General features: G+C 44.0%; 2 protein-coding genes across 9 annotated transcripts in view; one reads left to right on the plus strand and one right to left on the minus strand.

The window, feature by feature from the left end:
- Nucleotides 1–8,443, plus strand: part of NOC3L (NOC3 like DNA replication regulator) — a 47,981-nt gene extending 39,538 nt beyond the window's left edge. For 3 of the 4 annotated variants that reach the window (XR_010838862.1, XM_067025028.1, XM_067025029.1), the window contains one exon: nucleotides 3,486–4,554. Coding sequence is in view for 3 of the 4 variants with exons in the window: in XM_067025029.1 (XP_066881130.1) it covers nucleotides 3,486–3,512 (27 nt within the window). In the remaining variant the exon portion in view is untranslated. Of the gene's footprint in view, nucleotides 1–3,485; nucleotides 4,555–7,566 lie in introns of those variants that run through there. The other variant, XM_059054493.2, reaches the window with a different exon arrangement.
- Nucleotides 1–14,029, minus strand: part of PLCE1 (phospholipase C epsilon 1) — a 328,855-nt gene that overhangs the window by 2,599 nt on the left and 312,227 nt on the right. For 4 of the 5 annotated variants that reach the window (XM_059054408.2, XM_059054405.2, XM_067024973.1 and 1 more), the window contains 6 exons: nucleotides 12,182–12,300; nucleotides 8,313–8,441; nucleotides 6,474–6,683; nucleotides 3,531–3,689; nucleotides 1,855–2,073; nucleotides 1,311–1,523 (listed from right to left, as the gene is read on the minus strand). In XM_059054408.2, coding sequence (XP_058910391.1) covers nucleotides 1,335–1,523; nucleotides 1,855–2,073; nucleotides 3,531–3,689; nucleotides 6,474–6,683; nucleotides 8,313–8,441; nucleotides 12,182–12,300 — 1,025 coding nt within the window. In that variant the 3' untranslated portion in view covers nucleotides 1,311–1,334. The remainder of the gene's footprint in view (nucleotides 1–1,310; nucleotides 1,524–1,854; nucleotides 2,074–3,530; nucleotides 3,690–6,473; nucleotides 6,684–8,312; nucleotides 8,442–12,181; nucleotides 12,301–14,029) is intronic. The other variant, XM_067024972.1, reaches the window with a different exon arrangement.

The following is a 14,029-nucleotide window of genomic DNA, read 5'->3' on the forward strand; positions in this document are numbered from 1 at the left end:
TTGGAGAGGCTTAGCATGGTACTTAGTCCTAAAGCTCACTGGGCTTTCGGAGACACTGCCTGTCTGGGTGACACTGTGGCAGGAAAGGAAGTGAGTCTGAACTTTAAAAATGGGATACCAGAGGTACCGCAACAGAAAATGGGTGCTGAGCCTCCTCAGAGTCTGGAACAGCCCAGGGCTTCACTATACTCTGCATATTCACTATTATCTGATGCTGTGTGATGTGGATTGCTGCCGTAGAGCCGAGATTTCTTCCTCATGAGTCTTTGCATACAGAACCTAAAAAGCCCTGACTCAAGATAATGGGATGTGCAGAAGTTCTGGAGGAGGCAGTTTCCTGTATTTGGCCTCGTCTGTTTTGAAAGAGCTTTCTTTGTAAGTGTATACGGGGCACCGATTGTTTTAGGAGTTGCTCCTTAAACATTGGCTCAATGTATCAGCCTTCTTTTTGGCTTTTATAAGGCAAATTTGGCCCGGTCAAGAGATATTAATAAATTCTTTAATTATGAGCTTCTACAAATATCTGATTGTGATGAAGACAGATGATGTAGCTCTGTAGTGTAAGCAACAATGCCTTCACTGTGCAGTTGGTCTCTTGAGAATTTTAAATCTTAGAACTGTGATGGAACAGGTGAAAAGTGGGTGTTAATAATCCCTTGGGTTCATTAAGAAACTAAGTGAAAAGAAGAAATCTACGTTTGGTTTCCTCACATGCTTTTTCTTTTTTTAAATTCAGGTTCCATATAAATAGTCTGTTTTAAGATAGAGTGAAATTTACTCTGTATGTGAATACCAAGCAGTAAGCTGGCAACCAAAGGCGTGATTTACTGCAGGCTGTTATGTCATTTTGCTTTCTTTTTAATCATTACATCCTGGATGCCAGATTTTAATTTTTTAATTGAGGCAGAAGAAGTGGAGGTTGTTGAGAGTAAATCAGACCTGAATTAGAAGAACATCAAACTAGAAATCCAAAGGAATAAAAGCTGAATGGCCCATAGCAGCCCTTCAAGTATGTTCATATGAGTTACCAGTAATTAAGACAGTTCTGTGTCTGATGAGATAAGGCTGTTGTAGAGTGGGCAAGTTTGTTGTCCTCCTGGGGCCTTTAGTTATCTACAAAATAAGGAGATCTAAAATTATCAGTGCTGAAGTGATGTGTATCTTCAGAGCCCTTTTCTTGTAGGGTACCATTCCTACCTGCCTCAGGGACATCCTCCTCTTGGAAAAGACAAACGATAGTGTACAGACTGTGTCTGACAAAGTAGTGTAAGTTGACCCCCGTTTCAGAACAGTGCAGTGACTCAGAATACCTGGGTAAAACGTGCTACCCCTGCTCACTGTCGATAGTCTATCGTGTCACTGGAGGACAAGCCGCCCACAGGTTTCTCCTCCTTGTTTTGGACATTTTCTGAGGCCAAGACCTGAGAAGGTGATGTGAGTCCTCGGGGCTGTTTAGTCGACTTGGTGAGCTTCTTGAGTTCGCTTGCAAAAGAGATGCCTTTTCTTTTGTCTTCTCGGGATGCCTGTGGAAAATGAGAATCTTCCATTGGTATTAGGTTAAAGCCAGGGTCCCCAATCACATGACACTATCAGAAAAAGCCCTTTCTTGTTCGCCTTCTAGTAAGTAGAGCTTTGGAAAGCAGAGCTGAGGGATTCCCCTCTCAGGACTGCGTAAGCTCAGAGGGGAAGACATTTCTTTCCACACAGTGAAAACAGAGCCAAACAACATTCTTCTGACTAATTTCCTTGACTCGGGATCTTTCTCCTAGATTTCACTAGCTCCTGAATTTGATTAAACTGTAGTTATGAATATCAAATAATTCGTGAAGAGAGAAAAATAACCTTGCACTTTACCTGCACTTGTTCCTTTAGCTTAAGGATAAATTTTCCTGCACCTTTCCACCTGCTTTGAGCTTGAAAAACACACTCCTGATCCAAAAGGACACGCTGGGAGGACTTTGGGGTAGAAGACTTCCTGTTGGCAGTGTCTTTCACCACCTCTTCCAAAAGCACATAATCACCCGGGTTCGGGTTGCTCAAGATGCTATAGGAATATTTGGCTTTGCATAAGGTCTGAAAGACAAGTTATGATCAACTGAATAAAGATACGCTATCTCCAACACCTGCTTCACTGTAGATGAGACTTTGAGGTGGGAAAATATCAGACTTTAAGAGATGGAGGGGGTCTTTCAGATCATGTCGTCCCACTTCTCATACATTGTCGTAGTTGTAGCTAGCTTATAGGAGCTTTCCCACATTGCCTCATTTAGCTTCACAACCGTCCATGATTTAGGTATTACTATGCCCATTTTTCAGACAAGGGAGTTTAAGCATACAGAGGTCAGGCAGATTCCAGTGGATGCACAGCTAGTAAGTAACAGAAAAAGGACTAGAACTGGATTTTCTGCATCCACCAAAGCTGGTAGAAATGGAAGGTCATGCAGACAGCGAGGGACAGAATCTTGACCCTCGGGAGCCTCTCTGTCCCACGAGGCTGTCCCTTCACCTCAGAGTCTTGGATGTTAGAACTTACCTGGTCTCACTTCTCATTTAGTACAAGATTATCTTTCATTTATGCATTTATTCACTCATCACATGTTTAGTGAGGGCTTACTATGTCCCAGATACTGTATATAGTTTGGGGAGTTCAAGGTCTATTAAGGAGGCTAATATTAACCAAACTATCATGCAATAAGAATAGCAAATAGCACTTAAGTAGTGTTTGCCACGTGCTAGGTGTTGTAATAGGCGAATGTGCTTTACGTATATTTACTTAATCTTCACAATAACTCTATAAGGAAAGTGCTAATGTACTATTCTCCATGTTATCTGCATGGTAGCTTAGCACATGGTGTGCTGGAGTCCACTGGAATCAGATGTGGTGGGGAGGATTTACAAGATAGAAACTGGCAAATGCTACAAAATCAGGGCCTTTTTTTTTTTTTTTTGAAGAGAGCCAGTTTACCAGCACACCAGTGTAACTAAGGCACAGATGGTTCAATAACTTGTCCAAGCTCTCAGAGCTATAGTAAGAAGTAGAGCTGGGATTTGCACCTGGAGCAATCTGATCTAGAGTCTGCTAACTGTTATGCTATCTTCTCAAGTGAGTGTTTAATAAATGCAAACCATAACAGGTCTTCAAAAGAAGGAAATAGTTCTCTGAAGCCATGTACACAGAGAAGCATGACCAGAGGAGGGGAGAGGGTCAGAGGAGGCCTCCTGCATGTCCTCTGAAGGATCCCTGAGAGATGGCCATTAAGTACTGGCTTAGGCCTTTCTGGGATGATGACGTTCCCGCTCTGCAGAGCCACCTTCTAGATCCACTATCGAGGCTTCAGAGAGAGCCTGACTCACAGTAGATACTGGGCAAGTATCGTTGAAGGAATCTATTTCTCAGCCTTAAGAGGCACACTCTCCCTTGTCAGGTCCCCTTTGTTCTAGAACCTCATTCACAAAGGAAGCTGATATCTGATTTGTCCCAATAGTTCACACCGAGAACAGGACTGAGGTGAGGAAGGGGAGGCCTTCACCTGCTGAATGACGTCCTGCGCGGTGCTGACGCGGGGCGCCTTGATGACCGTTCGCGGTTGCTCTGGAGAAACGTCATGCACTTGGACAAAGAAACTCTCCTCCTCTGAGCTCAAGATCATCTCCTTGTCATCTTGAACGATGCTCTTCTCTTCCAGGTTCTATGTTAAAAAAGAAGAAAAGTCTGAGTAGATGGTAAGATGATGTGGAGTAAGGAAAGAAAAACCTAGCAAAAATTTGACATGGATCTTGGTAACGTGGAAACAGCTTTTTAGCTTTATATTCCATATGCTAGTTACTATTTCATAAACTATTCTAAAAGGATATACATCTCTTCTTAGAGGAGGAAAGTACTGTAAGTTTCTGCTGATGTTGACACACTGATAAGGTTTGGTCCAGAACAAGCCAGTAGATCTGCTCCTATTAGCTGTGGATTTTGAGTCCAAATCAGCTAGAGATAAATTTGTAAAAAGACAATATGCCATTTTGCCAATTACTAAAAGCCAAATAAGAACACAATAAATACATTTAAGAGAAATCTACCCATTCCCCCACAGACCTTGAGCACTTAAGAAATGCTAGGTATCTGAAACGTGAAACATGCAAAATCGGCATTCAGGCAGGCTGGATGAACAAAACCCACAGTGGAAAGGCTAAAACAATGACTGGAAGTAAGACACATCGAAATGAATATCGACAAAATCCTCAATAATCATGAGAATTGGTCATCAGGTTAGACGGCTTTTGGTGGGTTGGCCTTCAGTGAATTTTACATATATAATTATATATTACATACACAGATATATCTATAGACATATGTATTTTTAAAAAAATTTTCAAGCGGTAAGGAAATATATCAATAAAAAGGCAAACTTCCCATTTCTACCTTTTTTCTTTTTCTCTTCCACCTCTCCCATCTCATTCTCCACAAAAAACCCACTGTTATTAGGTTGCATATCCTTTTAACCATCTGCTGTGGATGTACAAATGTATTTTTGTGTATGTGAATAAATATATACAAAGAAACCCTGGAATTATGTGAATTTGGATATAATGTGATCGTCAAATGGCTCCCGTTCTCTGTTAGCCCCATTCTCAAATAAGGTCGTGCAAAGTTGTCTTCCGCGAGGGGGAGGCAAGGCAGGTGGGCAGTAGGGAACCCCAGCTCAGGAAGTGAGGATGTGGCAGGAAGGCCCTCCAGTCCCCAGCATTCTAGCTTAATCTCAGCTCAGGCCACAGAAATGGTGCTACCTAACCAGAAGACTCCAAGAATCACTGTCATTGTCCTGGAAAGTCCAGCCAGCCCCCCAAGACCTAGAATAGTTCCCACTGATTTTAAAGTCAAAATGGACAACTGTCACCAGGTGGCGCCAAACTGTAGCCAGGACCAGAAAGGACTGGCTCCTGGGGCTTCTCACCAGCCAGACGCACAGCCTCGCCCCAATCATTTCATTAATCTTGCAGTCGTGGTCCCTAGAATTTACACAACTGAACTGTTTTGACCCCATTCATCATATTATGAGTGAGGGGGAGAGAGCCATTGTCTATTTTTTTTTTTTTTTTTTTGTGCGGTACGCGGGCCTCTCACTGTTGTGGCCTCTCCCGTTGCGGAGCACAGGCTCCGGACGCGCAGGCCCAGCGGCCATGGCTCACGGGCCCAGTCGCTCCGCGGCACGTGGGATCCTCCCAGACCGGGGCACGAACCCGTGTCCCCTGCATCGGCAGGCGGACTCTCAACCACTGCGCCACCAGGGAAGCCCTATTTTTATTACATAAAACGAGACTGTATTCTAGTACCTGTGTTATTCTACAACTCCTTTTTTCTCTTCACTTAAAAGACTGATCATTTCAAGTAAGTGCCTAAAGATTTTGCATAATATGTCATTGCATTGATTAATATATTTAACCAATCGGAGAGTGGGGTTGGGTGCTAATTCACATGACATAATTTATAATCTCAGGGTAGGGCATAGAGGTTTACAGACTTCAGATGAGCCATTGAAGGCCATCCATCTAATTTGTGTCAAAGCCAGGTTTGTCTGATTTCAAAGCCAGCAGGTGTCAGCGGAGAGCATATTGACCATAGGAAGATACCTAACCGCTTGAGAGCCCAGAAGACAAGAAAATCATACAAAGCAGGCAGGCAAGAGCAGAGGTAACAGACTGCAGCTTCATGGGCAAATTGCTTATGTATCTTACTAGTTCCACAAAGTAACTAAATGGAAATACTTATAGCCCAAATCTATCAGCTATGCCAGTGTCCGCTAGCATTCAATGCACGCTGAATTCATTTCGTCAATCAGTAAATTTGTACTGTGTGTTGCTGGGCAGCCGGTAAGCCTAGATACATGAAATATGATTTGCTATCTTTCGAGATGTATTTCAGTCATTTCGAAACTTTCCTCCCAACAAAGGCACATAAAGGAGAACTTGCTGTATTGTACTCATCAGAAAATGCTTCCCCTCTAATTTCTCCTTTTTTCAAAATGCTTCTGTTCCACCAGCCTTTCTTAAACATTCATTCCCGATGTCTCTACTGCCTGTTGTCATATACATTTTATTAGCTAAAACTTGAACAGGCAACAAACCCCCAAACGCAAAATGCCTACAAGGCCTTCCATTACACGCTACTGTGACCCTCATAACCATGTCTTCACACAAACAGATAAAACACGACGTACCACTGATGACATGCTTAAGGAATCCTTCAGTTCCTTCTCCCTTTGTTTCCTAAGGGATGATTTTTAGACCGGATTTCTGTAACTTACAGAGTTAACATTCTGAATATGTGCAGAAGAATAAAATCAATTCTCCACACTTACTTAAAACGACTATGAAGCACGTTGCAATGATAAGAAATTCTGAATTTGAGGCAGGCGGCTAGTGGTGAGGTGGTGAGTTACATATGAGCTGCTACAATGTAGGCTGCCCCAAGACACACTTACTTCCTGCTGGGTTTTTAAGACAATCCTGCCAACATATCCCTCTTCTGGAAACCAGCTGCTTAAAATCTGCATGATCTCTTCTTCTGGACCAATGGCTCTCTGGAATGGTTGTTTCCTACATTCATTCTTTTCTTTAGATATAAAATATTTTTCTTCCATTAAAAAATAGTCTGTGGCAATAGGTTTGGTGTCTTGATCAATGGTCAGACTCTAAAGAAAAAACAAAGGCAAATTTAGGCACACCTCTGAAGAGTGGGCAAAAGAACAAGTCTATTTTCATGGGGTTCGGATAGGTTTGATGTGCAATTTATAAGTGAAACCTACCCTGCAGTGTTGCATAATTCTTTTGGGAAGATCTAAGAATTCTCTTAGGTCCAGAAAGGATTGTTTATTTTCATTCCGGGCAATGACACAATTTATTCATAATCCCCAGACAGTATAACTATTTTTCCCACTGCTGGAATGAGACCTCTTACTGAATTAAAAACTTTAGGTTTTTCAACCGTGAACTTAGCTCTTTGTAATCTTGCAACACAGGACAGAGGGCAAAGAACCTAGTCCAGCTTTTACCAAGATAATCTCCCATTCTCCTTTTGGAAATAATCATCTGTTAATCTCATCTGAATTCCTGGGAATTCCCCTTTCAATAAACTCTTTTGGCTGTGTTGGGTCTTTTGGCTGCGTTGCTGCGCGCAGGCTTTCTCTAGTTGTGGCGAGCGGGGGCTATTCTTCGTTGCGGTGTGCGCGCGGGCTTCTCACTGCAGTGGCTTCTCTTGCTGCGGAGCGCGGGCTCTAGGCACGTGGGCTCAGTCGTTGTGGCGCACGGGCTTAGTTGCTCTGCGGCATATGGGATCTTCCCCTTCCCGGACCAGGGCTCTAACCTGTGTCCCCTGCATTGGCAGGTGGATTCTTAACCACTGCGTCACCAGGGAAGTCCAGAGTCACAACCTCTTAATTTTGTTTCATTTTATGATTGAGGCACTGATTGATTGTAAAGCATAATCCAGGCACATTAGGAGAATTTAGTAAACACTACCCATCATGATAGTTTCTCTTACTGATGTTTTCTTTCACACTTTTTTCTATTGTCCAGGTTACCGACAGAGGCTAAACTTGAAGTGAGTGACCAGAGAAGGCTGCCACCATCCGGCTTAGATTGAGCAAACATTCTTCTTTTCAGGCATCCCCTCCCCGCCCCCCTCCTCCCGGCCCCCAACAATGATGCAAGGACCAGAGTCAGCACTTGGCACTGCTGCATCTCACTTGGAGAAGCAGAATTAGTTGGGGATGGGGTGGGGGAGCAGAAGATTCTCAAGAAGACTCTGCCCCCCTTACCCCAGCCCTTGGTCTATGGTCGATGCTGGGCTGTGGATTGTGTGGGGCAAGGCAGCTACTACTACAGCAATAATTCAGGGCACGAAGCTTCCAGGAGCAGGTCAGTCGACACTGTTAGCTCCATGATAGGGCCAGCATCACTCCCTCCCCAGTCCTGCTTTATAGCCCTGTGATTACTCACGTAGGGTGACAGTAATATGCTACTTTTTATGGGTGGTCCGTGGAAATGTTTCCTTACTTTACATCATCATATTTTATAACGTCTCCAAAACCCCAGCAGTGTTTTGTGACAGTAGACACCGGAGTTCACGGATGGACTGATTTAAAAAACAAAGCCCCCCAAACCACTTGGTAGTAGCTTCTGTTTGATAATCTATGAAATCTGACACAAGCTGCTTTCTCTGACTTTAAGTCCGTTGTAAAATGTTGGGCAAAATGTTAACCTGTGCATAGCGATTCCCTCAAAGGAGAACTGTTTATTAACTACAGGCTCAGTGAACTTACTTGTTGGAGAAGCTGCTTTGCCTTGGTGCCTCCATTTATGGAGAAAACAGCAAAGGGCTCTGGACCTGGGACCCCATGTACTGTGACTCTGTGAATCTGCAAACATTTTCTTTCTTCTGTATTAAACATCTGTCAAGGAAGATCACATGGTTTCTCATTCATTTACATTCTCATATTGTTTCTAGGCTACACCAATACAGAAGTGCTAGTTCTTAGAAGTACGTATGGGGACACATAAATGCAAAACAAGAGCACCCTTTTATAACCAGATGCATCTTTTTGTGGTTCAACAGGCAATGGTGCATCTTGCTTAATGGTCTAGTAAGAATATTTAGCAGCATACCACCAAAATATTAATTTATTTTAAATAACAGTGTCTCTTTCCATCATAATTAGAGGACTGATATTATCTGAAATAGATGTCAGTCCTTACTTATAAACTGACATTCAACAGTGTCTGTTGAGTTCCATCCCTCTTCAGGGCACTGGGCTGGAATTTTGGTTGGTAAGATGATAAATAAAATATTCTGGCCTTAAGGAGCTTGCTGTCCAGGCATACAAATAATTATGATACAGAAAGTATTTCTGTTAGGAGGAGTTGGGGAGGTGTATAACTCGCAAGTCTTTGAGCAGTTTGTATATTAAGATATATTCATTCATTTAAAATACAAAATCATTTATGGAGGGCTGGCAGTGAATCAGACATTTTGCCTGCCCCTGGGGATTCAGGGAGAAATGGGACATTATCCCTGGCTTCAGGGGCTCCCAGTTGAATAGAACAGCTAGAAGAGAACATGGACAATTATAAGAAGCATGGTAAGTTCCTTGGGAACCCAGGTTTGGAGGAAATCAGAGAGCACCTCCTGAAAATGGTTATCATCTGAAGGCCCAGTGTGAATTAGCAGATAAAGAGTGGGACAAGAACATCCCAGATATTGGTATAGCCTGTGTACAAAGCGTTAGAGGTGGCCTAAAGCAGGGCATTCTGGGAACCTCAATGAATTCTGTGAGGTGATGGAGGGGAAAAGGCTGCCTAAGTATTTTGTTTAGCATGCATTTTGTTTTTATTTGGTGTGGGGGAGGAGAGGTTGGCTGTTTTGTTATGCTTGTACAATGTGTTTTTATTATTTAATCAATTTTATTAAGGCATGATTTGCATACCATAAAATGCATGCATTTTAATTGTATGGCTTAGCCTGCACTATATTTTTAAAAAGTTGAAATAGTTGTCAACATTTATGCCAATCCAGATGTCCTGACAGTCTTGAAAACCAAAATATCTGGCAAAACTGCTTGGCAACAAAACAGCTGGAGCTGAGAGCAGGGTGGCCGCCGTCCCTTTAAATGACCCATGAGCTCTCGGCTTTCCCAGAGTCTCTGCCCAGTCCACATACAAACGTTATCCTGAGAGCAATGGCGAGCCGAGCAAGGATTTTTAACAGAAGAGTGACATGGTCAGATTTGAGTTTTAGATAGAACTGTCTAAAAGGCCCTAAAGGAGGCCATACAGAGGTGGTCAAACTCAGAGGGAGGGGGACCAGTTAGGAACCCACGGCCACAAGCCAGGTGAGAATGAACGAGGGCCAAGATGGTAGGGACAGAGAGAGATGAATGGATTTGAAAGATACTAAGGAGACAGATGTATCAAGTCTTACACGGGGCAGTGAGAGAGAAGGAGAAGTCCAGGATGATCTTCAGTTACTGTCTTGAGCAATGGAAGGTGATGACTTCCAAGGTCAAAGAACATATTTGCCAAAAGCATATGTGCTGCTGCCTGGGCTATACCTAGGATGGTATGGTGTGATATAATTGAAAATAAATATTTGGTCTCTGCTCATCGTTCCTGGCACACATCTTCTAAACCCTCGGAATCTCTGGAGTGACGAGAGTTTTCTGTGTGCCTATAAGATGACTTACGGCTGGAGGCCCCTAGATGGCTTCAGGATGGGAGCTGATCTCCAGAAAGACCAAGTCATGATTAGATGGTTGGAACTTTCAGCCCTGGCTACTGCTGACTTCAGGGGAGGGGAAAGGAGCTGGGGGTTGAGTTAGTCACTAATGGCCAATGATCTACTCAGTCATGCCTATGCGAGGAAGCACCCACCCAACCCCCTAAGAGACGGGATTCTGAGAGCTTCTGGGTTGTTGAACACATGGAGGTGCTGGGAGGGTGGTGTGTCCAGAGAAGGCATGGAGACTCTGCTCCCTCTCCTCATACCTCACCCTATGTATCTCTTCCATTGGCTGGTCCTGAGTTGTATCCTTGATAATAAACTGGTGATAGTAAGTAAAGCACTTTCCTGAGTCATTCAGGAGTCGTCATTCTAGCAAACTACTGGCCCTAAGGAGGGGGTTGTGGGAACCTCCTGGATTTATAGCTGGTCAGTCAAGAGTACCAGTGACAGCCTGGGACTTGCAACTGGCATCTGAAGTGGGGACAGTGCTGTGGGACTGAGCCCTTAACTTGTGGGATCTGATGCTCAGCCCAGGTAGATAGTGTCGGAACTGAACTGAACTGTAGGACCCCAAGCTGGCATCAGAGAGTTGGAGGAGTAGTGTCGAGGAGACGCCACACATTTGGTGTCAGAAGTGTTGTGAGGAAGAATGGTTCATTCATGGCATGTGTGGGATCTTCAGCTCTAACAGGTACTGAGGGCAACCAACCCAGAAGCGGACACTAAGCTCTGCCTTGCCTTTCTGAAAGCATCTAATTCTTGCTCTTAGCTACCAGGCAGCCCCGTCCCTGCTTCCCAGTCCTCTGCACAAGGCAGAGGCAGTACCTCCCCCTACTTTGGCCAAAGTGCTGTGCTCAACTTCGATCACTCATTGAAGGGAAAAGGAGGAGAACCCAAGAAAACAAGGTGAGGGACAGAGAAAGAGAAGAAACTGTCAAGGTTAGGGAAAGAGAAGCAGAGGAGAAAGCAGGGCTATTCAGAGGTGGCAGCAGCAGTGGCTAAACCCAGCGCCATTGTGAGCATAGAAGGCGCCTTTCCAAAAGTTGTTAGGAGCCTGTTGAAGTACAAGATTGATGCAACCATGAATAGATTATTAAACATGTAAAGAGGCGATTGATGGACACCCTTTTATATTAATTTTTAAAGAGCAAGCATAGTGGAATTAACCAGTTAATTAAAAGAGAGTTCCTTGTTTAAGCAAACAACCCTGCATTACTGGGGTGAGTGCTGCTCCAGTGGTTCTCGAAGTTCAACAGCTTGGACTTTACCTGGGGAACTTGTTAAAAGACAGCTCCTGTAAAGGTGGCCCTTTTTGCGGTGTTCCTCTCCCACTCCCAAGACTGCAGACGCTGTGTCTCCTCAGGTGCCAGGGGATTGCTATGCTTGCAGTTATGTGTCGCCAGCGGCACCTGGCTGCTCACCCGACCCTGCTCGCCTGTGACATCTGCCCCTGGACTGCTGAAGAAGCAAAGGATTTTCCTTGTCTAACCTAAACTTTCTAGAAGTATCAATATGCTTCCTAGCAGGCTTTGCATAATTAGCCTTTTCCCCTTGTTGTTGTTTTTGGCTCACTTCCTTGGTAGGCACTGTAATGTACTCGTTCAGAGTAGGGGCTTTGGCACTAGATGAACTTGGGTTTATAGCTGTGTGACCTCAGGGGTACTTAGCTCTTACCTTCCCTTGTAACATGGAGATGATACTAATAGCTAGCTCATGAAGTTATTGGAAGGATTAAGTGAGTTAGTATATGTGTAAAGTGCTTAGAAAGTGTCAAGTGTCAGCCATTATTATTATTATTATTTCCATAGCTACCTAATCAATAACTCAAATGGACCACATTCCCGGACCACAAGAAAGCCTGCCTCCAGCATAGCAATCCCCACAAAGAAGCTGAGTGAAATAGAACTTAATTACCAAAGAGGCCGGCATAGTATTGCCAGAGGAATTTTCTTCCATCCTCCTGCTGTTTATGAATAAACTAGAGATTTCCAAGACTTCATTGTGGAGGTTTCGCAGCTGAAGATGTCGATATCCTGGAACAGTGCAGAATTGGGAAAAGCTTGTTAGCTGTACACTGCAGAGCTCTGCAAAGGAGATCCCCCAGGGAGGTCAGTAGATGATAGGGAGAAATAAGACTTTAAGATGGGCAGGGGTGACAACCAACTGATGCCTTTACCCAGGAGTGTTGCCCCAGGGGACAGTTTGGGGCTACCTAGTGGTCGTTAACTTGTCCAAGGTCTGTTTTTAACTTAGACTCAAACTGAAAATTTTAAACTCAAACCAAATATAGTAGGAAAACCTGATCATTTTTGTTTATCAAGTCATCTAGAATAACTGTTCTACAAATATTCCATTTTAGAACAGCTTTAGTGATAATAAAATATTCCAACAATAGGGGGTTGGTTAAATAAGTTATGGTGTGTATTTGTACAAGTATAAAATGGAATAATATGTGGCTCTTAAAAGTGGTAATGAAGGGCTTCCCTGGTGGCGCAGTGGTTGAGAGTCCGCCTGCCGATGCAGGGGACACGGGTTCATGCCCCGGTCCAGGAAGATCCCACATGCCGCGGAGTGGCTGGGCCCGTGAGCCATGGCTGCTGAGCCTGCGCGTCCGGAGCCCGTACTCCGCCATGGGGAGAGGCCACCACAAAAAAAAAAAAAAAAAGTGGTAATGAAGATGTATAGCTATTTACCTGAAAAGTTGTTCACTACATACATCAGTAAGTGAAAACCAGTAAGTTGCAAAACACTAAGATTAGTAGGAAGCTTACTTGTTCAAAATATATACTATATGCTAATACGTATATACATGGGTAGAGGTGTAAAGCCTGCAAAATATATATACCAAAAGTAACTATTTTCAAGAGATGGAAGAAAGGATAATTAAAAAAACCTGTTTTTGCTTCTCTGTACTTTGTCATATTTCTGTAATAACTGTGATGAATTGAATGGTGTCTTCCTAAAATTCGTATGTTGAAGCCCTAACTCCTATTACCTCAGAATGTGACTCTCTGGAGATAGGGTCTTTAAAGAGGTGATGGGGTTAAAATGGGTCATTAGGGTGGGTCCTAATCCAATATGACCAGCGTCCTTATAAGAAGAGGGGACTGGAGGGCAGACACGGAGAAACACCAGATGCTGTGCACGCAGACCAAGGGATGGCCCTGTGAGGACACAGGGAGAAGTTGGCCATCTGCAAGCCAAGGAGAGAGGCCTCAGAAGAGAGCAAACTTGCTGAAACCTTGATCTTGGGCTTCCAGCCTTCAAAACTGACAAAATAAACCTCTGTTGTTTAAGCCACCCAGTCTGTGGTATTTTGTTACACAGCCCTAGCTGACTAACACAGTGACCATGCACTACTCACACAATGGAGAAGAGAAACAAGGAAAAACCAAAGAGTAGGAGACTAACATGTTGGTGGTGCTCAGAGGCTGGCAGAGTATGGCTGTGGGAGGAAGTATGTCCTGGAAACTTGGTACTCAAAGGAGGTCAGCAGAGGCAGCATCCCTGGGGCTTGTTAGAAAGGCAGAATCTCAAGCCCCAGGCCCACAGTATCAAGGTCTGTATTTTATTACTAAGAGCCTGGGTGACTCAACTGCACATCAAAGTTTGAGAAGCAGTGCACAGACGTTCTGGACAGGTGCGACAAGCTGACGTTTCCCCCAAGGGCCATGGCAAAGCCCACATGCAGCAAGCCAGCAGCTCTGGCCTTTGCTCAGAATTCTCCACCTTCCCTGCTCTGCACCCAAACCCACCCCCGGC

This window comes from Kogia breviceps, chromosome 2 (genome assembly GCF_026419965.1).
Source record: "Kogia breviceps isolate mKogBre1 chromosome 2, mKogBre1 haplotype 1, whole genome shotgun sequence".
Classification (NCBI taxonomy): Eukaryota; Metazoa; Chordata; class Mammalia; order Artiodactyla; family Physeteridae; genus Kogia; species Kogia breviceps.